This window comes from Falco punctatus (assembly GCF_963210335.1).
Source record: "Falco punctatus genome assembly, chromosome: 10".
Lineage (NCBI taxonomy): Eukaryota > Metazoa > Chordata > Aves > Falconiformes > Falconidae > Falco > Falco punctatus.
In genome coordinates this window covers 37,530,196-37,552,496 of record NC_137590.1, presented here as the reverse complement: position 1 = coordinate 37,552,496, position 22,301 = coordinate 37,530,196, and the positions used below count along the sequence as shown (strand labels likewise).

At 44.1% G+C, this 22,301-nt stretch overlaps 1 protein-coding gene across 2 annotated transcripts in view; it reads left to right on the top strand.

The window, feature by feature from the left end:
- Positions 1–22,301, top strand: part of OSBPL5 (oxysterol binding protein like 5) — a 140,302-nt gene that overhangs the window by 108,395 nt on the left and 9,606 nt on the right. For both annotated transcript variants that reach the window (XM_080405779.1, XM_080405778.1), the window contains 9 exons: positions 1,439–1,610; positions 6,760–6,979; positions 11,230–11,414; positions 12,835–12,916; positions 15,047–15,145; positions 16,051–16,147; positions 17,173–17,271; positions 18,542–18,639; positions 20,697–20,786. In XM_080405779.1, the coding sequence (XP_080261905.1) occupies positions 1,439–1,610; positions 6,760–6,979; positions 11,230–11,414; positions 12,835–12,916; positions 15,047–15,145; positions 16,051–16,147; positions 17,173–17,271; positions 18,542–18,639; positions 20,697–20,786 (1,142 nt within the window). The remainder of the gene's footprint in view (positions 1–1,438; positions 1,611–6,759; positions 6,980–11,229; positions 11,415–12,834; positions 12,917–15,046; positions 15,146–16,050; positions 16,148–17,172; positions 17,272–18,541; positions 18,640–20,696; positions 20,787–22,301) is intronic.

Below are 22,301 nucleotides of genomic sequence, written 5' to 3'. Positions count from 1 at the left end.
TTTTTAACTCTCATTGATCATCTTACAGAGCCAAATTTTGGTCATATCGAAGTTGATGGGAATTCTGTCCCAAGAGAACAGCAGGATCCCCGTGAGATTTATGCATGTGCTTGATGCTAAGTGTGTGATAGAATTGGATGTAACGGACAGATTTCCCGAATGGGACCTAGGAATGAAAGTGGTCCAGGGAAAACCTGTTTGTAGCACTTGCCATTGCCAGAGCAAAATCTTTTGTTTTCTTCACTGCCTCTCAAGCACACTTCTAATTATTGCAAAATATATTCTGAGGAGTGTAATGAAGAGCTGTGTTTTACATGCTTGAAATTAGAGGAAAACTCCCATGATACTTCAATTCTTGAATGTTCAGCCAATTTGCAGGTGTCTTGGCCTCATTAATGACTGCTCTACAGAAGCAGACTATTTTCAGGTGCTTCCAATACAGTGACTCCAGCATTGCAGTGGTTAGGCTTTAACACTAACACACAGCTTTGTAGTCTTGTATGGATCATTGCAAAAAGGGCCAAGGGTCGGTTTGGTTCCCCGTGCTTTTTATTTGCTACCTGCCTGTGGGACTTACAGAGGCCTTAAAGAAATCCGGTGAGGCTGTGCAGAGGAACTGCAGTTTGTCTTTTCTCTGTGCCATGCATATATCTTCTGGGATTTGCAAAGTAGACCCTTCAGGTAAAGATTTTTTTGTGGCAAGATAAGAAAAACTGAGATTCCATCCAGATTATCTGATGGGTGAAGCAGGGAGAAGGAATGGAGAAAAGGGAAAAATATACATAGAAAGAGGAAAAATAATCAGCCCGACAAGCAGCTCCCTCTAGTCTTAATCACTCTGGCAAGTATTGATCATCCTGACTCTTGTTTGGAGTGATTGTTATTGCAGCCCTGCGCGCTGTGTGGGACCCCTGAGCCAGCTTGTAGTTCAGCGATCCCATGCCAAGGCAGGGGCCTCTCCTGTTAGTGCGGTGCCTCCGTATCTCCCTCCTGTTGGGTAGCGTGTGTGTGTGGTGGAAATGCCAAATGCTGAACGTGGTTTTGGGATGTATTCCTTGCAGAGATAAGCTGCTAGGTGGTTGGAAAGCACCGCAGTACTTGTACGTGATTCCTGCATGTTGAACAAAATCAGAAGGGGGCAAAAGGGGATGTGAACAGGTTGTGGGAGATGAGAGGAAGAGATGCTGTTAGGGAAGGGGGAGCTGGGGTGAGCTTCCCGCTGTATTACCCGTGCGGAAGTGTATCACTCGTGCAGCCACGAAAGCATGCCATTTCTGGCAAGATGACCTAGGTATTATATATGAGAAATAGATTATTTTACACAGTCATTTCCTGAATTATAATGAGCTTTACTCCCAGGCCAGAAGCTTTTGAGAAGCAGTGCATGAATTGTCTTATTTACTCTCCTGTGCTTAAACAATTCATTTTGTTTTCACAGGCCGATGCTGGCTGGATGCTTTGGAACTTGCCTTGCGTTGCTCCAGCCTCTTCCGGCTCAGTGCCTCCAAGCAGGGAAAGGATGGAGAAATGAACGGCTCGAGCGATTCTGCACATGCCGGGCTCAGCCACCTCTTGCACACAAGCACTATCTCAGACCACGAGTTCTTCCAGTAAGATGGAGCTATTGTTTAATGCACAGAGTGGTGTTGCATGGCTCACACTTGGTCATTCTTTGAGCTTCAGCATAATCTAGCCAGAGTCCAGTAAGGAAACCTGTTTAAAAAAACAGCCTCTGTGTTCTCCTGCTGCATCTGTCACTAATGTACGGGCTTGGTGCACGTGAGGTTTATTGCCACCTAACGCTTGAGTGCACAGACCGGGGGGAACCTCAGCTGTGTTTGTGTGTACATAAACAACTTTCTTCTGTCCCCTGCTTGGGCCAAAACACTGCCCAGAGGTGCTGGTGTGAAAAATGGCTTGCCTGGGTAAAGCTTGCAGAATCGAGCTGCTGGAGCAGCCCTGTAGTTACACAGATGCAGCCATTAACAATGTCTGTCTGTCGACTAGCACATATGGCTTCAAGTCTGATCTATTTTTTAATAATGTTTTCTAATAATACTGTGTCATAGTCAGCAGAGTGCACACACTGCATCCTTAGTTTTATAATTATTTTCTTTCTCTACAGGGGTTTTGAGTGGTTTCCAATTTCTTCTTTGATGCACCAGATAAGATTTTACATACGGGGGGAAAAAAGTCCCCACAGCCTTCTTTCTATTCATATTTCTGGTATTGCTGCAGCATTGTGGAACAGCTCACATCAAAGCATTAAAAAAAACTAGGCCTTACCTATTGCTTATAGCTAAACAGGCAACTTCAGAAATCCCTTTGGTATAGACACTTGGCCCTTGGAGCGGGACCTGGGAGATGTAGTGTCTATTTCTAGTTCTGCCGATACAAATTTGACTCTTGGGCCTCACAGAAATGCACTGTTGTTTACACAGTTTTTAGGGTATCAGTTCTTGCAATCTGCAAAGATGATGCCTTGCACAGTGGAACCTCACCTTTAAGTGGTTTTCTTAGGCTCTGTTATAACAACAGCGGAGATCTGAGTCCTCTTCAGGGTGTCGAGGTATCTCTGGTTCCATTTTAGTCTGCCCTTTGCTCTGAAAGCCACTGGTACTCCCAGCATGTGTCCTCCCGTCCTGAGTTTGTAGATAGAGTTTGAGGAAAAGCTTTAATGAAGAGTAATGGGAAAAGAGAAGGAAATCTGATGTGTTACCAGGGCACATGCCTAGTACTTGTGCAAATACTTCTGTTGTTCTTGGGCTTTTTCGATAACACTTTACTTTCTTATTTCTTTCTGCCTAAGAGAGAGTCTCTTAGGACTGTGCTCGCTGTGATAATGAATCCAGGAGTGCAGTGGACTTGTTTTTCAGCTAATGGATATATGTGTACAGAAGTCCAATATTAAAATGGAGCCTGTGGCACTGAGAACATTCAGGCAGACTCATGGCTACTGTAAGGAAGTGTAGTTAAAACTGTATTAAAGTATTCTTCAAACTGTGATGCTAAATGACACTTAAACGATGCCTCTGTTTCACCTCTTAGTTATTCAGCCCTAAAAACCCTGTTGGATGATGGGGCTCAGCAGCAGCACACGTGGCAGAGTTCTCAGAGTACCCACAACTGGAACCAGATGTTTCTGACAGGCTGTTTTTAGCGGAGTCTGGTTCAGGCTGCGTGTTTAGCATCTGGTCTTCTGGACAATACACTCTCCTTTACGAGTCCTGCCGCTGGTTTTAATGAATATCCAGACTTTCCCCAGTGCTTCAAGCCTGGGGGAGTTTGATGGTTGTGGGAACAGGGGGATGACTTGCTGTTGTTCCTGGATGAATAAAGAACAGTTAAACAAGAGAGAATGCAAAACCAAACTGTGTGTGCTGAGTAAAGGGGTTTGGGTTTGCCACTGACAGTGGCTTCCTCATAGGGATTTAATCATTCTAATTAAATGCCTTCCCTACAGGGAATCTTATCAACCAAATTGGCACGCTGTTGTCAGAGGGGCAGTTAATTACATTTAACTCTGTCTTCAAATTAGCCAAACTACTTTGTCAAGAAAAGAAAAAGAGAGATGATGAATATTATAGGGAGAACAAACCCCAAGGAAATTGGCAAAGGCAAATCATCCGTTGAGCCAAAGTTGCATTTGTCTGCTGGCTGCTTTGCTCCTTCCCTGGGAAAGGAATCAAAATTATACAGTGATTTTAAAATCCATGTCCTCAGTTGCATATAAAAATGAGAGGGAGAGAACTGTGCAAGTGAATTGAAGGCTAAACTACTGTGTAAATCTGTGATTTTAGCTAAGAGGCCTTCAGGGCACCAGGCACTCTTCTTTTTAATATGAAGTTGTATTTCTTGTGAATTCCGTGTCTTATCTCTAGCAACGCCGAGAATCTGGCTGGTTTACTTGTTTGACAAGAGCCAAAGGCTTTTTTGTGCTTTGTGTGAAAGGGTGGTATTAAACCCCAAAAAGTTTTGACTTTTGTCAATGACCAAAAGGTCATTGACTGCAGTTTCCAGGAATGCCCCTTGGGAATAAAGCACTGGTGTAAGAGCTCCAGTATGCTGAGGCAGTAAATTAGCTCTGAAAAATGCCAAGTTACTCATGTTCAGAGTGGAAATCCAGTGTTGACTTCCAGCATAGTCATTCCCCCCCAGCTTTTCAAGCCTGGTCCAAATCCCATTGGAAGCCCTTGGGAAATCTTTACATTGATTTTAGTTCAAGCTCATAGTGTGGCTTTTGTTTTTTAGCGTATCGTACGTATACAGTGGTGGTTCTGTTTGTAGGGGTAGAAGAACCTGGTTCCACTTCAACATCTCAAGTTTGTTCCTCAGAATGAGGAACATCTGTTTTCCCTTTGGTTGCCCAGAGTGGCTCCTTGGCTCTGGATGTGTTAAGTCTTGCCTTGTTTGCGGCTGGTGAGTAATCAGCGCACAGCTGAGTGGGATTTCTTGCGAGTTTAATTCCCTCTTGGACTAAATCTGAAATCCTTAAAAAAATAGGGGGGGGGGCAGCTGAGAAAACTTAAGAAAAGAGTAATTTGCTCCACTGCAACTTCAGATATTTCCCAAATGTGACACAGCTGACACGGAAAAACACTTGCTCTTCTTACAAATGTGAAATAGAAACAAGTGCCGCTTCTCAGCCATGAACCATAAGCCTTATAGTGAACTGTTCTTTCAAGCATTTTCACTCAATTGAGAAAACTTTCACTAGGTAAGGGAGCAAGCAGCCGCAGACAAACACTCATGTATTTAGCAGATCTTTGAAAAATTAAGAAATAAATCAGGTATTTAAATGGTCACCAACTGATAACTAATAACTTCCTGGACCTACCATCCAGGAAGTACCTGTAATGAGGGACCATGGGATAATCTCTTCTAGACAGCTCTCTCCTCAACTTTTTCCTCCTTTGTTATCTTAAACTCATGTACGTGCTATACTCTACACTTCCAGTGGATCTGGTTATCTATCAGTCACTACACTTGCTGGTTGCTAGCTAAAGAAAAGAAGCAACATCCTAGCACTAGAACGGTGAGGACACGTGACGTCTAATAGCACATTCCTAGTTCTGGAGTATAGTGTTGATTCTATGGTTTATGATCTTAGGTTTATTTTACAGTAAAATGATATATTATAAAACCTTGTAGTTTATATATATACACACACAGACACACATAGACATATATGCATACATATATAAATGGAGTTAAAAGAAAGTTTTTCTAAAGGCACAGAAAGCTGTAGACAACACTTTCAAAAGAACTCTAGAAACTGAGCTACTCCAGAAACTGAGCTGTGACTGTCAGAATGTGGCTTGCTTGGCACGTTAAAAATCATGAGCTTATTTCAGTGCATAGTTGCAAGTTGAGATCTTCTGAAAACCTGCTACCAGTTCTGTGTTCTGACTCCTCTGTTGTTTGGGGTTTTTTTATTTATTCTGGCTCTAACTAGCAGTGCCTAATTATCTTTTTTTAAAAAGAGAGAACAAGGGATGGGAACTTTCAGCATTAATCTATAATCAAAGTTGAAACATGTCCAGAATAGCCTGAGAAAAGGCCGATCATGGAGAGACTTCAGGCTTGATGGACCATTCTCATGTTCTGAGGAGAGAAACCTTGCTCTGAGAGGGAGGCGGACTATGGGAAGTAGCAAAACTCTTCCACGATCCAGGGCCTGTTTATATCCCCTAAAGCTCCTTGAATAGCTGGAAATCTCTTCTTACTGCTCTATGCAAGAGCAATTTTGCATGAGGACTTGGGTAAGACATTTTCAGAGGAAGGTCGAGCTGAGAAGGTCAGCACCTGAGAGCTGGGGTAGGCCATGAAAGAGGCAACGTGTGTGTGAAGACATGTTTTGTAGGGAACGCTGAAGCCCATGCTAAATATCACTTGAAAAAATGGGCATTTAATGAATACTTTTCAGCATCTGACCTCTGGCCCATCTAATCATGTTTGCCATCTGTCGTACTAACTGCATCTGCTTTTTCAACTGGAGATGCTGTAGGCTACTTGAGAGAGAATTTTTGGCTTTCTCCTCATTCTCTAAAGCGCGGATCCCTGAGCATGAAGCTTGCTACACCTTCCATGCTTTCCCTTGGATGCTGTTATCATCTAGTATTCTTCTTACGTGTTATTGTCCAGTCCATACTTTCAACTCAGTTCTTCCACAAAGCATTGTCTGGGGGAAGCACATTCCCCAGGTTCGGCTGGGGGGTTGTGTGTGTGTGAAAATACTTGCTTCTATTGATTTTTAAATTTGCCTTTACTAGTGTAGGGCCAACTTAGGACCACCATCTGTTGAAATAAAGTAGCAGTAGCACTGAAAATAAAATGTATTCCATTATGTCATATTTTTCCCATACGCTACAGTGCACTGATTTGCTTCTGTAAGGGGAAAAATCTCTCCTGATTGACACTTCAGCTCTTTAACCAGCAGTGTACAGTTCTGTGTGTGTTCTGTATCCCTCCGGGGTGTGGGCTCCTGTCCAGAGCCAGTGGCAATTTTGCGTAAGGGTGGGTAAGTAGAGCTGTGTGGCACATTTTGCAAAGTGCAGTTTGGAGGGGAGAATTTTGATGAAAAATATCTCAGTGTTTCCGTGGTAAAAACCCTGCTATTCAGGAAGTCGATGTCTTTTACTCTCCTGGGATGTATGCCCTATTTTGAATCCTGGAGGTTGTTTTTACCTTATCTAAAAGGCCCTAAGTAATCTGGTTTCATAAATCAAATTGAAGCAAGTAATGAACTGTGTGTTGCAGTTTGAATGAATCAGCCCTGGAGAACCACCACCACCTGGAAAATGATGCTTTTTCAGACAAGTCAGAGAGAGACAATGTAGAAGAGTCGGAGAACGAAACCCATGAGAACAGTCGGAAGACAAATGAAAGCGAGAGCGATCAGTCAGAAGTCCATGGAGAGGTCTCTCCAGGAAGGAAAGGGACAACTTACATTGAACAGATCTATGAGGAATTTGGGGAGGTAACAGAAAAAAAAATTTAATCGCTGCCTGTTTCTGTTAAAATGTCTCTGTTCATAGTATTTGTCATGCAGCCTTGTAGACGCACGGCAGTTAAGAACTAGCTTTGTGAGTTTCGGTGTTTTACAGATAAAGCAATGCACAGCTTTCTGCTAAATTACGTTGAATGTAATGTGCTCTAATAATCATGCATTATGAACAGCAGCTCCGCTACTGTTTTCCTGCATCAGCAACTGCTTTAACCAGTTATTGCATTAAAGAGCTACAGAGCGTTGGCACAGTGCTTTGTGGAGCCAGTGCGGGGGAATTACTATTCTGGGCTTGTGTCCTGACCAATTAGGGTGCTCAGTCCTTCTGTGATGCAAAATATGATACTTTCCTTTTCTCATTATGCATGGAACATCCTTTTTCTGTGACCTAATGGAGCATTTGAGCCACTTGATTCCGAAATGACAGTTTCCTGTAGGAAAGCCATTTCTCATGTCATTTAACAGCAGGAGGATGCGTTTCTGTTCCATATATATAAGAGCCTTTGTTAGCTGGATGTCACTGTGACACCACTGAGGAAGGCAGTGCTAGAGAGCTGGGGGAACCAAGTGTGTTGAGTGAGACTCAGTCTGGGCAGGCAGCGGAGGAGCTCTGCTCCCACGCTGGGAGGGCTCTGAGCACTCCCTTGCCTGTTGCTTCGAACAAGGAAGCTGAAGTCTTGTTGGTGCTTCAAAGAAAACCACTTTGCTAGAAAGCTGTTCCTGAGAATCACAGAACCATTTAGGCTGGAAAAGAGTTTTAAGATCGAGTCCAGCCGTAAACCCAGCACTGCCAAGTCCACCACTAAACCGTGTCCCTAAGCACCAGGTTTACACCACACGGCTTTTAAATACCTCCAGAGACAGTGATGCCACCAGGGCTCTGGGCAGCCTGTTCCAGTGCTTGACCACCCTTTCAGTGAAGAAGTTTTTCCTGATACCCAGTCTAAACCTCCCCTGACACAACTTGAGGCTGCTTTCTCTCATCCTATCACTTGTTGCTTGGGAGAAGAGACAGACTCCACTTGCATACAACCCCCTTTCAGGCAGCTGTAGAGGGCAATAAGGTCCCCCCTGAGCCCCCTCCTCTCCAGGCTGAACACCCCCAGTGCCCTCAGCCACTTCTCGTAGGACTTGTGCTCCAGCCCCTTCACCAGCCTCTTATGCTCCTCTTTCCATGTTTTCCTGAAAGTGTACTACTAATATTGAGAAAACAAATATAGTTAAACGTAATTTTTATAATTATATATTATAATAAATTTTATAATTGTACTAATTACACTCCGTGTTTCACTGAGTGATAACTTAAAACACTGAGAGTGGTTAGGTGTCCCACACGCAGATTGTATTTCTCCTGCTTATTTCTCCACAGACTGCTTATAGCAGGACAGCCTACATGAGAGGCCACAAAAGAATGTCTCTGCCCTATCACCTTGCAGAGGTACAGGAGTTCAGTTTTGCCTCCTCCTTTCCACAACTCAGCCACCCCCAGCGCAGCAGTTTGTGGTCTGGAGCCACCAGTCCAGGTAGCATATGTCTGCTGCCGCTTCAGATGTCAGGTGTGAGGTGCAAGCCCCTGCTGTAGAAATGGTTCGTGCAAAGAGAACTGTTGCCTACAGAGATAAAAAAGTACCGGCTCCTTTTTTTGAGTATCTCTTCCCTCACATCCCACCCCAGACACACAGCAAATGGTAACTGGGTCCCAACAGGGGATTCTGAACGTAGCTAAGCAACAGCAAAATGAATTTCTATCAGCTGCTTATTCTGAAATTACCTTTTGCCACATGACAAATTTGTCTCAGAAGTGTTGGTACGGCAGGCTGATCCTTCGGTGTCTGAATGAACAGGCAGCACTGATGTCTGTATGTGGGTGAGTGAGAGTGAGAGATTCCTGCAGTTTTACGTAAAATAAAAAACAATGCAGTACAAACCAAATGGAAAGGACTAAATTTCTGCTGTAGAGTGACACTTCGTGTAGGGTAAAATAAGGCTAATAGTAGTGTGGCTGATCAGGCAGAGGTAACATCCAGTGGGCTTTCTAAAGAATTGCAATTTAGCCTTGACACCATTAGGTGTTTATTAGATTTCTGTCATTGACCAAGAGATGGGGCTGTCATCACCTGGGACACACAGGTAGGACTGGTTGTTGGGTCTTATCCCATCGGTGACTGTAACGTAAGGAAAAGTAGGTTGTATTGCCGCGATTGAGAGACGGGACGCAGCTTGATGCAAGCAAAATGTAACTTTAATTAGCCTAACAACATGATTATATACACACAAGCAATTGTTACATCTTATTCTGATCAGTTCAAAAAACTTGCTTATTCTGTAACTGGAAACTCGCGCGAAGATCTCACGCTAGCTATTTAGCAATTCAGCGATAAAGACAACGATGTCTGCAGTTCTTAAACCACGTCCTTGAGCAATCTGACAAACCGACCGCCTTATTCCTTGTATAGTCTCAACTTGATGATTAGTCCCTGTTTCTATACCCTTCAGTAATTTTTCATGTCCCTTATCACCACGGCTTGTGACCCACAAGCTCGAGCACATTCCTTTCAACTAACTGATTGTTCCTTTGGTCCTGCTTCCCAGGCCCCCTCCTGCGTTGTATGCAATGATATGGTTTGCTATCAGCAACAGGTAGAGGTGTATCGAGGTAAACACATGCCAAGTAATAACATCGGCTGTCATCTTAAACTGAAACTGCTGCCTCTCAGTCTGCGTGTAGGGTTCAGATTTGGCATGACAAAGGTCACAGATGCAAACTGTCACTGTTCAATTTTCAGTTTGGCTTGGAAAGCTCGATTGAAAGCTCTGCACCGGTATGCATTTGAAAGGTCTGTGCATGTGCATCTGATGTTCCAGCTTTGCCTTGTTTGCAGTAGGAATGTGAAGGCAGAGATAGGTGTCAGAATGACTTTGAGATTGCAAAAGTTGGTCTAGAATATAAAAAAGACACCTCCTCCGTAGATAGGTTAATAACAAAAAACCAAACATTTTTTCCAAGCTTTTAGTTTTAGCAGGTTATGAAAAGCATTATTGAGGGTGGTGTATTTTAGGGGAAAGCAAACCAGAAACAACTTGAAGTTGTTCTTGTCCTCCTGCACCTTCTTCTCCCTCCCTTTTCATTCATCCCTTCTGCAAGGATTCATTCTGAGTAAGACTTTGTACACCAGTTTCAACATGGCATTAATTTATATTGCCAATACATGTGCACTTGAGAATCTAGATTAATAATGAAAGTTCTGACAGACCCGTATGTATTGCAAGCCCTAGCTGACGCTGTGGTATTATGTTCTTTAACGGTTTCCATTTCTTCTTGGAGATTCAAGCTGTGTATTGCATCAGACTGTCACAAGAAGAATGGCATGACAACGGAAAAGCAATGAAATGAAAAGAGCTTTGTTGTTCCTCAGTCTGAAATTCCCCTCAGCCTGCAAGCTAGACTTAGTGTGTTTCTGCATGACTAGTGGAAGGGCTGACTGGGAGCCAAAAAGGTTACGCTGGGAATGCTCAGGTGGTGAAACTGAAAGCACAACATAATCCCTGGCTTTTTTACCGTTACCTGCACTTCTGCTGCAAAGGGCACCGAGCAGGGTTGGGGGGTGCTGTGGGTGTCGGTGCATGTCGGCTGGCAGTGGGGCCTTTACTGTACTTGCACTACCAGTTTGTCTTATTTTGGACTTGGAGGACTGCTTCCATTCTTTGTTTACTCATTTATCTCCTAAATTTTTCTACACATATCATAATGTAATAATGTAGTAAAGGCTGTAAATCTTACAGTCTCTCATTTGCTGAGAATGGGACTGAGAGGAGCTTCTTGTATACATCCCACCAGGCTGCAGTGATGCTGTAACAGCCATGAGCACGTCCACACCTCCTGAGAGACTGCGGTGCAGGGTCCTCTTGGTTCATGTTGGTCCCGGTTGGCCCATCGCAGTCCTGAGGTGTGTGGAGGCAATGGCCGAGGGAAGGGCACAGCAGAGGGCACGCTCCCTGCCTCATGCCAGCTCTCACAGAGGCCCGGGGCTTTCTGTACCACTCGCTTTAGTGCTCTGGGGATTCACTTCTGAGACAGCTGATGTCTCCGCAGTGGTGTAGCTGAGCGTTCACCCTTGTGCCAGGGCCAGGTGTGCCTGGGTGAGCTTGGACCCTGCAGGTAAACGCACCTGCAAGAAATGGTTTTCCTGATTCTGCTCTGAGCTTCCCTTTTCCCATTGTAGACAGGTGAATCGTCTCAAACGGAGACTGTCTCTGAGGAGAACAAAAGCCTGATGTGGATCCTGCTGAAGCAGCTGCGGCCCGGCATGGACCTGTCACGGGTGGTGCTGCCCACCTTCATCCTGGAGCCACGCTCATTCCTTAACAAACTCTCTGATTACTACTACCACGCTGACCTGCTTTCCCAGTAAGCAGCGTGCAGAGTGTGCCCAGCATGGGCACTTCCCTTACATTTCTGAAATTGTATGACTTGAAAATGTTAGCTTGGTGCTGGCTGGGATGTGTTTGTGTCCTTGAAAGGCTCCCAAATAATACCCAGGCTGCTGGATTCAATGTAAATTAAGCCAGGCGCCAGCTGCAGTGACCTTTTAAAGATGGACTGCTGCCAGTGAGGAGCGAGGAAAACAGTTAAACTCCAGACAAAACTACCTTGGCACATGCACATGTTTGCCAGCATTGGCTGGGACTGATGGGGGTTCAGCTCATGCCTTCGAGCATCTCGCAACAGAGCTGTGCCACCTTCTGGCATAGCTGTGCACAGAGGGGAGTAGGACAGAGAGCAGACAGAATTGTCAGGCACTTCTGCCCCCGAAGGAAATACAGTTATGCGGGTTGATAAACAAGTAAGAAACATCTTTTTAACATGCATTTGATGAGCAAGACCTGCTGGGACCAGCAGAACAGAAGACAGAAAATGTTATCCTTGCAAATAAGACCAGCCTTCTCAATGAGATATGCCCACTATATTTCAAAACCAGTGTGTGCAATATTCCAATAGCAGCACTAGTTACTCACGTTTATTCCACTGCCTCTGGGTAATTTCAGATTCATGGCATTTTCAAGCCTTGTTTGTCATATTTGTAACATCTGAAGTTAAGGAAATGTTTCTCCTCAGTGCTGAGGTCTAAGAACACTTCAAGAGGTTTGGGGGGATTTGTTAAACCTCTCTGGGGTATGGATGATCCTTCTAAATGGATTTTGCAAGAACTTATCCGGGTTGTTTTCCAAATACAACTAAATGGTTGGAAATACCAGGAACCAGGAAGTATGTATCTACTTCCCGCTTCGTCTGTGGATGGGGAGGGGTTGGACGAGATGACCTTGAGAAGTCCCTTCCAACCTAAATAACTGTATGAAATCTCAAAGTACTGAAAGAGGCCATGTAGCACATCAGCTTAAAGATCTTTAAGAGAGAAACAAAGAAAAAGAGAAATAGAACTGTCTTTTATTGTGATGGCATTAGTATTACTGTTTTTATGACTCACGCTGTACTGTTAGCTGTAACTAAATGCTAGCGTAAGTGGCAGTCCCACGTTAATATACTTGAATATCCAATCAAACTTGATACACTCCAGAAATTTTATTAGGCTTTTTGCAGGAGTGCACGGTATGGGGTGCCACTTCCAAGAGTTTATGTGTGTGTTGTATGATGTACATTACCAAAAAAAATTATTTCTGCTGGCAGACACCTTTTTCACTGGTAGAAGCACAGAATTTACTTCCCTTTAGTAGTGGGGAAATACTATTTAAATTAGTGTTATTATACTGGTATGAAATGAATGTGAAGTGTGAACAGTATGAAGAGCATTTTATGTTCTGTCCTGCAGGGCCGTCCTTGAAGATGATCCATACAGTCGAATGAAGCAAGTTTTGCGGTGGTATCTGTCCGGCTTCTATAAGAAGCCAAAGGTAAAAGAACGCGTGAAGTTGGGGTCGTTGCGGTGTCACATTAACAAGGGGCGTTTCCTCGAACCCTTTACAGTGGATCAGCCTGTCAGTTTCCCAATAAAGACGAGACCCTCGTGTGCGACCAGCCCGTCTGCTGCCTGCGTTTTGACAGCCCACTGTGTCGGGGGGGGTGATTCAACCAACCTATCCGGGGACCCCCGCTAACAGCGTCGCTGAGTCACATCCCTTATAACAGCTGCTCAGGTCTCTGGAGACTTACTCAAAATGAACTTCAGCTGAAGATTTTTATTATACAAAGTACAAGTTTGTGACAGAGTAAGGTTCAAAGATTGCGGGTGATAATACACCGACAGCAAAACAAGCTTGAAGCAATACATTTAATAACAGCTAGCATGAGTTAGTCACAGAATAAAGTCCTTACCCAGTAGGCATCCCTTTAGGAAAGAAGATGGTTTTAGCCCATCGGCTGATCCCAGAAGTTATCATGGAGTCTTCCCTGACTTCTCCCCTCGTTTGTACACTTTTTATACTTCATAGTACATTGCATATTCATTTATCATACGCAGGACAGGTTAAAAGTTTCTCGCTTCCAATGTTAATCAGCATGCGCCTCAGACAGCACTGCTGAAGTTCTTCACTAACTCCGCATGCTCTCCAAGCAGGGGTTTGCCCTCTTTTGAGGGGGCTATTTGAGTCAGAGGTCACAATCTCCCACTACCACAATTACCTTTGTCCTACTTTCAACTACATTTCTGTGGATGTATGGGGGTCGTGACACCTTACCAACTTGTCAGACGGAGCTTACAGCTTTAGAGGGTGGGTCAGCTTGACCTACCTTTGTGACACTAAATCAGTGTGGCATTTCTGGAGTTTAGACAACAGTTCCTCGCCCACCCCCCACACACCCCCCTTTAGATTTCAGTTCAGGACCAGTCCATTTTCTTTACATTTAGGTGGAGCTTGAGTGGCTCTAGTCATACATATTTTTGTTACTGATTGGTATCATGTACCCAGCGAGATGTAGTAGTACCTTGGAGGCAGGTAACGCTGGGATGGAGGTGTGTGTTAGTATTAACAATGAGATTATTTCATCTGAGGGAAGTAATTTTGCTCAACGACCAGCTCAGCAGCAGACATCAACTCATATATTCTTTATGTGATAACTGCTATGCGGTTTATGAGACCATCAGGTCCCCCTTCCTGCAGGGACCACAACAGAGCCTGGCCATGGGGTCTCCACTCCGCTCCCCCCTCTGTTACTCCTGTCAGCAGGTGCTGACATTGCAGGGTTTGTTGCTTAGGGAGCCACGGTCAAGCAGATTCCATGCACACCAACCAGCCTGAAAGCAATATTCGTTTTACCCTAAAGAGCTTTCTCTAGTACTGCGCTTCTGTTAGCTCCCAGATTTCTCTAATTCCTTCCCCAAAGTAATTTTCCCACAAACGGGCATTGAAACCTGCGATGGTTTTGTATTTCTTTATTGCCTGTCCTTTGAAACTTTACCTCTTCTATTGTTCAGAAGACTTTGACCATTACTTTTAAAACTGAAGTTGCGTTTGGTTTCAGAGTAGATAGTGAGCGCAAAATAAGTGTTGATCAACCTCAGAGCCTTTGCGCTAGGCAGTTAGAAGGCAAAACTAGTCATCAGCAAGTAACATGTCATCAGCATGTAACATGTCATCAGCATGTAACATGTCATCAGCAAGTAACATGTCATCAGCAAGTAACATGTCATCAGCAAGCAGCATGTTCTCAGAGACAGGATTTTTCCCTTTGCTGAAGGCAGATCTCCTTTCTCTTTTCAGGCATGTTAATACCAAAGTGCCATGTTTCTACATCAGGACGCACCTGCTGCATATAGTAGCAGAAATAATAAAGTCTGATCATCCTGTAAAGCTTTGATCAGACAGTATCAAAGATCAAGTTGTTGAGAATAGCAGATGAATCCATGGCTCAGATTAAAAGATTAGATTAGGAGGGTATAGTAACTAGTTCTTCATTTTTTATTCTTGTGATTGACTTAGTTTAAAACATCGGGGAGGAAATTGCCGTGTTGTTTTGTGGCCATCTCTGTAGAGTTGGATCACAAGTCTTCGTTTGTAGCAGGTTTTGATTACTTTGTTTTTCAGGGAATAAAAAAGCCATACAACCCTATTCTGGGAGAGACATTTCGCTGCTGTTGGTTTCATCCTCAGACAAACAGCCACACATTTTACATAGCAGAACAGGTAAGTTGCTTTAATTGGATGCTGAGGTGTTGCAAACAGCAGCCTGCTTGCACCTCTGTGCATAGTAACATGCTCCTTGTCTCACCTAAGAGAGGAACTTGGGAGTTTTGTGTAAACATCCAGAGCGGGACATGGGGCCGACTAGCTGCTGATGGGTTTTTTTCTTAGATTTACAGAGGTTATGTGAGCTTGGTGGGCATTCAAGATTATAAAAGCAGGTCTCCCATATTTTCTTATTGTTAATAGAATGTGGTTTGTGTTGCCTCTGTCAAAAGGGGCATAAAACACATGACCAAATCCTACCTTACTTTATTTCTAAACTTTCTAGAATGATTTTAATAGGAATAAATTCAGGGCTGATCTCTGTGTCTTTGGGGATAAGTGAAGGGCAGAACTCACAAGTAAACTGGCCTGAAAAAATTTAGTTTGAGATTTACAGTGTTAATAAAGGGATCTGAGGACCACGTGGACTTTGGTACAGGGGCTCCCCGTTTCACATACTTTTTTCCCCTATGTAATCAGAGAATTTTTGTCTTGTTTTATTTTATTTTGGCCACTACATCCATTCTGTGGAGGTTATTCAGATGCTGCCAAAAAGTTCTGCACTGACTTTTATTGTGTTGAAAATCTGACACTGTACTTGTTGGCCTAAAGTGATCTCAAACGCACAAGGACAAGAAAATACGGGCTGGGGGAGAAAGTTTACATATAGAATGGTCTTGCATATAACGTTCCCGTCTTTAACACTGAGGTTAATGGTACAGATGGGGCTTAGAGGACTCAGCTCAGTCCTGTGGCCTCTTTCCCTAGAGCGTGTGTAGCGCTGTGTGAGGCTGTGTATGTACCCCCTGCTCGGCTCAGCCTGTAAGACTGCTGTAAATAACCTCTGCCTGTTTTTCTTCTAGGTCTCCCATCATCCGCCAGTGTCAGCTTTTCATGTCAGCAACAGGAAGGACGGGTTCTGCATTACTGGCAGCATTCTAGCTAGGTCTAAGTTTTATGGTAAGCCTAGGCATCTTTCAGGTAACATTGTGGCATTGGTTTTGGTTGGTTTTTCAATCGCTCCTGAATGTGTCAAGGGTTAGGAACAAAGAAATGCTTAAGAGATCTATCACCAGGGCACCCTAATTCCTTGTCTTGGCTCTGCTGGGTTTTCCCCATTTCCACCATTTCACCGATGTTACAAAAAACCAAACAACAAACCCAAACCAACCAACCAACCAAATAAAAAACCCCAGCAAATCCAACCAACTGAACAGAAAAAGGGAGAGCTTTAAAAACCTGTTTTTCAGAAAGCAAAGGTTCATGAGAACGTATGGGCAATTGGTTGTCTTTTTGCATATGCTCACAGATGAGTCACTTCATAGCTGTCTGGTCATCCAACTGACTTTTGCAAAAGTCTTTGTATAAGTGTAACCATTTATCTGGCTCCCAGATTTCTGAGAGTTGAACCAGAGAGCTTCAAAATGTCCTCGTATCTTTTCAACTCAGTGGAGGCCACCCAACTGTAAGCTCTGAAACCATGTTGCTATTTGAAATATTTCTTTGTTTAGAATAACACCTCTCAAGCGCTATCCTGTATTTTATTATAGCAGTAATGTATTACTGTACATGTAAATGTATTTGCTGAAACACTTGGGAATTGTCATTACTGTCCTGGCAATTTTATTCATTGTTTGGGATCATACACGAATAGAAAAGTTGTGAGAACAGAAGGACCTGAAAAACTTCCAAGCACTGGAACTGCTTTCTGCCTCCCACTAACGACTTATTTAATATACTACCCTTTCTGCAACAGGGGCTGAATGCCAGAGCGAATACGAGCTGTACAGCAGAGAGTTTATTAGAACTGCCTGCCTCCAACAGTAAATGGTTTGCAGGGTCCTGAATCGTTAGCATTTTGTATCTCTTCTTTCATTAGTGACCTACATTTAAATGGAAATGTTTTTCTAAGGTAGGATGAGTGACCGCGTATAACATGCTTTTTTTAATATTTGTTCTTTTGTATTTGTTCTTTTAAATTCCAGGTAACTCACTTTCTGCACTGTTGGATGGGAAAGCAAAGCTGATGTTTCTAAACAGGGGGGAAGATTATATAATTACCATGCCATACGCCCACTGTAAAGGTAAGTTATGGCTGTTCAAATAGGAAGCAAACAGAAAGAATAATATAATGATATCTTACTGACTAGTTTTGCACTGGCTCTCTTCTTCCCACTGGAATAGCTGGTGCTGCAGGGACTGGTAATTCCAGGGAGCCGTTGCTCCACATGAGTCATAGTGGTCAGGAGAGAACTGATAATCCTCACTGAAGTCTTTTTGATTTGTCTGTGCAGAGCTGAGGACAGAATTAGTAGGCCCATCTAAGTTGGTTTTAACACAACGCAGAAACGAAAAAGTACTATGTGTATACACTGCAGATAAAGTGAAGGTGGAAAGAATAAGAGTACATTTCTGAGCTTCTGAAGATAAAAAGTTTTTCTAATGTTAACATGGAAATTGTTTAATATATTTTTGGGGGTTTTGAGAATAATGGAAATTCCTGAGTTCTGACTTTTTTGTTACTCTAATCGTGATACTCATCAGTGTACGAGCTGCCTCAGTGAGGCTGATGCCTGTTACCCTGTAGCTTTGCTCTGTTGAGCTGAATATGAACTGAGGCCAGGAGATGGCTGCTGCTTCGTGGCTGAAACTTTGCATTTCTCCTTAGAAAGCGAAGTGTTGGTGGCATTTCAAGCACAGTGATAAAATCACTCCTGCAGCAGTTTGATCCAATTTGGGGTTTTGAATATTTTTTTGTTTTGACATGTTGACCTCTAAGCTAATATTTATGGAGGGTCTAGCTACCTGAAAACTGTAACTTCTGTAAATCATACCCTCCGTGAACTATTCCTGTGCTTAGGTCTTTTTTTTTTTTTGTCAGTTTTTCTTTTTCTGCAAATGACCTTTTTAGAAGAAGATAAGCATGTGTAAAAAGGAGTCCCCTGCATGACTGCTAGTCTCTCAGATTCTGCTGAGTCCTCTTACAGCTCCTCTCTGCCTCATGCACCCTGCGAGAAGTGACTGGGTCTGTTTAAGCACTAGTATAAATGAGGTTGCTGGGCACAACTTTCCTTATTTTTCCTTTCCGGCTTTCAGCTTGCCACAGATGTACTGTCAGCACCTGTGAGTCAGGCTGTTTCCTAGTTGGTGTTATAAATATGGCATATAGACTAGGGAGGATTCTTCATGCTTATATTAAAGAGCCATTTCCTAGAAACTTTGGTTTCTGTGTTTTCAAAACTGTAAGCCAAGCAGCAAATCTCACAGCGTGTCGGTGAGAACCAGTTTGAGTTGAGAAAGCAGATTGCTTCCACTGGGACCTCTCTTAAATCTCTTCCCCCCCCCCCTTTTCAGGACTTTTATATGGTACCATGACAATGGAGCTTGGAGGGAAAGTTACCATCAACTGTGAGAAAACTAACCACAGGGCAGAACTGGAATTCAAACTAAAGGTGAGAGACATTGTGGCCCCGTTCTGAATGCGTCTCGGGCTTGCCCCTCCACTCCAGGCAAGTTTGACCATACATACCAGATCATTTGTGTACCAGCAATGTATGCATGCACCAGGGGGTGGCCTGCCTGGGGAGGAGGCATCATCCTGCCGCCGGTTCTGCCTGGTGCAACTCGATTTGAACCCAGGGAGCCTGAGCTTTACACAGGACTTGTTCACTGCCAGCTAGCTGGCTGCTGGCCAAACTGTTCTGAATGTTTGGCAATGCCAGTGCGGCTTCTGTTTAGAAAGGTACAATTAGGGGTTTTTTTTTTGCAAAATACAGCAGGGTGTACAAACTACTGTGAGGCAAGTTAGGACGTGGATCTGCAGTGTAGCTCTCCAGCAGCCAGCACATGTGTACTCTTACCTTTGCGGGTATTACAATGAACTACACGTACCTTGTGTTTCTCAGCTGTGCCTGGATGGCAGGGTGAGAGCCCCTTTCTAGGCAGACAGTTTTGAGTAGCTGTCACCCTGATGAGCTACACTGTCATTGCCTTGTACTGAAATTTTCATGTAGCTGTTCCCTCCCCTAGAAAGCCTGGTGTTGCAAATTTATGGTACGCAGATAAAATGGAGACGTCTTGGAGCATTCCTGTAGTTACGTGTTAAAATTTGGGAGGGAAAGTGATGACCTGTAACTGTTGTTGGACAGTTAGCTTGCTTCTGAAGGAGCATCCCTTTCTCTTCTGTTCCAACAAACAATTTCTTGCCTGGCCATAAAATGAAAGAGGGAGAACTGAGAGTCTGCGGGACTTTATTGCTGCAGCCTTAGCCAACGTAAATGCGAGAGAGTACTGGAGTTAGGGGAGTCTTTTGCAGACTGCATTTTTCTGGGGGAAATCATAATTTTCTGTCTACTTGCTCTCACAAAGTGAACTGTTGCCCTGTGCACTTCCTTAACATTTGTATATACTTGTCTTTCAGGCCTGTTCTTCCCATAGGCCTGACATACTGTGTTGAGGCCAACTCCCCAACTTCGATCAGTGCCATCTCAAACCTGCAAACACTTCAGAGCCTCAAATGCAGACCATTCTTTTCTGGCTTGATAACAATATGCTTAGTCCAAACATGACTCAGAAAGGTCCCCATGGCTTAATTATGTGCTCTGCTTTGAATATTTCTTAGCCGCCATTTTTGTAGAATTGTGAGAAGTTAAAGGTAAACCGCATAATTTTGTTATTAATTTGGATATGTACCGATTCTCTGCTGTATTGCATACATTGATTCTTGAGATACTTGTGATTTCTTTTCCCATGGGTGTTGTGGGAAATGTGGGTTTATATTATTAAAAAACAAAAACGTTCGCCTGCACAAATGTTATTGGAAAGTAGCTGCTAAAATGTCTGAAGAAATGCTGTGTAGTACGACTGGAAGAGCTGGTCACTCTGTCACTGCTGTTTCCTGTGTTCGGCAGACAGGAGGTGAGGGGAATTTTCCATTGTTCTGAAAATCTTTTTCTTGACTCTGGAAATACCCTTTTTCTTTTTTTGTTTTCTGTTTTGTATGATGCTGATGAGAGTTTCTTCACACTGGATGCTTCACGCAGATGCGGCCATCAGCAGTGCCACACTGCTGTTGCTGTCCTGTAAGCAGGAACTGCCACCAACTGCATTAGCGCTGCTCCTTTTCTTTGGACAAGGCTGCAAGTTTAAGGGTGCAAACTGTGATGTGATTCTGGACAACGGGAAGGACTTGCCCACATACACTTATCCCAACGTCCAGCTGACAGTGAATGTATTTGCAATGAAGGCGAGGCCTTGTGCTGCTGAATGCACCTGAAGGCTTACCTCCCTTCCTGCAGCTCCTACAGTGATTTTGGTATTGCAAACAAAAGGAGCAGGGCACAATGCTAGACAGTCAAAATCCATGTTAGAATTCATTCTGGTTTTCCCCAGAAATAGTGGAAATCAAGTAAGTTGCACCTTCCTTCCCTCCTGCTTCATCACTGCATTTGGCTCCCTTCCAGTTCTCACTAGACTGATCATGTTTTCTCTTTCTGTTCTCCCCTGACAGCCCTTCTTCGGTGGCAGCACAAGCATTAATCAAATCTCTGGGAAGATTAAATCGGGAGAAGAAGTGTTAGCAAGTCTCAGTGGACACTGGGTAACATACGATAATCGAAGTCGCTGACAGTTTTAAGCGTGCGCGGCAGCAGGGTGCGTGGGAGGACTGGCGGCCCTTGGCAGCTCCCTGCCTTGGAGCTGGCCACCGCGGGCCCATGTCCTGGCTCCTCGATGCTTTGTGCGGTCCCCAGGCAGTGCAGGCAGCATGCAGGCAGCAGAGCTTTCCGGCAGCACCTCTCAAGGTCATTGGTCATTTACTCCTCCGACTTCCCCGCAGTGTGAGTAACACTTGCACTCCCAGAGCCTGGGACAAAGCTGGGAACAGTGAGGAGTGCTTCCTCAAAGCCCGTGGCTCTGTATTTAGGGTCCTAGGCTCAGGACAGGCACTGATGGCAGGAGACGCAGTGTGTCCTATGTGTGACTATGAAAATCACGAGGCTTCCTTTTGTCTGGTGTTTGAGACTTCCCCAGATACAGCAGTATCAGGAAAGAACTTCATAGGTTTTTGAATCCATTATTTTCACAACAAACTTTTATTTATAAAAAAAATTATAGAAGGTGGTTACTCCTCTGTTCGTGATGTGACGGACAGAGATGTGGATTCGGTGAGGGTCTGTATGTATGGGCAGCTCAGAACAGTCAGCAGAGCAGCTAGCACCTTTGCACACCTAGTATCCACAAATGGGTCACTCGGAGACATCCTCAAGCCAAAATCCAGCAAGAATAAAGTGGCATGGTGAAGGATGTAGTCTAGAGCTTTGGCTGAGAACTCCTGGTAACCAAGGCAAAAGCAGTGAGGCCTGGCTTCGGGTTGGGCGCTCTGGGTATTTAGCTACATTTAGTCATCTACATCTTCACATAGTTGACCTCTGCTCCCTTACCAGTCCACAGAAATTGCCACTTCTGAGACAAGATTTGTCTTATCCTAAAGGAGGTATATAAAGTAGGTCAGGTAAGATGTGCCTGGACAAAGCCCTTTCTATAGAGAGGTCCTAACCACAGTGTAGCCTTTGCTGCTGGACTCCTCTCCTCAGGTGATCTCTCTTTTTACATAAAAAGCTAATGACCATTTTGAAATGTGGAGATTTGCCCTTTCTAGGCGTGTACAAGGTGATTTGCTCCCTGTGCCTGGGTAGCTTTTCTGTTCTGAGCTCCCTTTCCTGCAGGGTGAGCTTTGGCGGTCGCGAGTGGTGCTGAGCTGTGGTGTACCCGGTCTGCCGTGGGTCCTGGGACCACCACCCATGAGAGCATGCAATTGAGTGGTGCCCCTGGGGCGCCGAGCCACATGTTTGCATGCTGCTCAGCTTCCAGCCTTCTGTGTTTGGGTTTTATCAGCCTGAAAATAATTTATTCCTCCCTTGTTCTTTATGCTGCTTGGTTGTGGTGCACAAAACTAGAATGATGTATAAAAGAAGTAAAATGGCTTGAAAGGGTGGCTCCATCAGCCGCTGTTTGCAGTTGTGTGTTGTGCATAGAGTAGCTGCTGTGCAGCAGTAGGGGAGTGGTTTGTTCCGTCCTCCGTCCCTGCTGGGGGTATTGGCCTCCTGACAGAAAC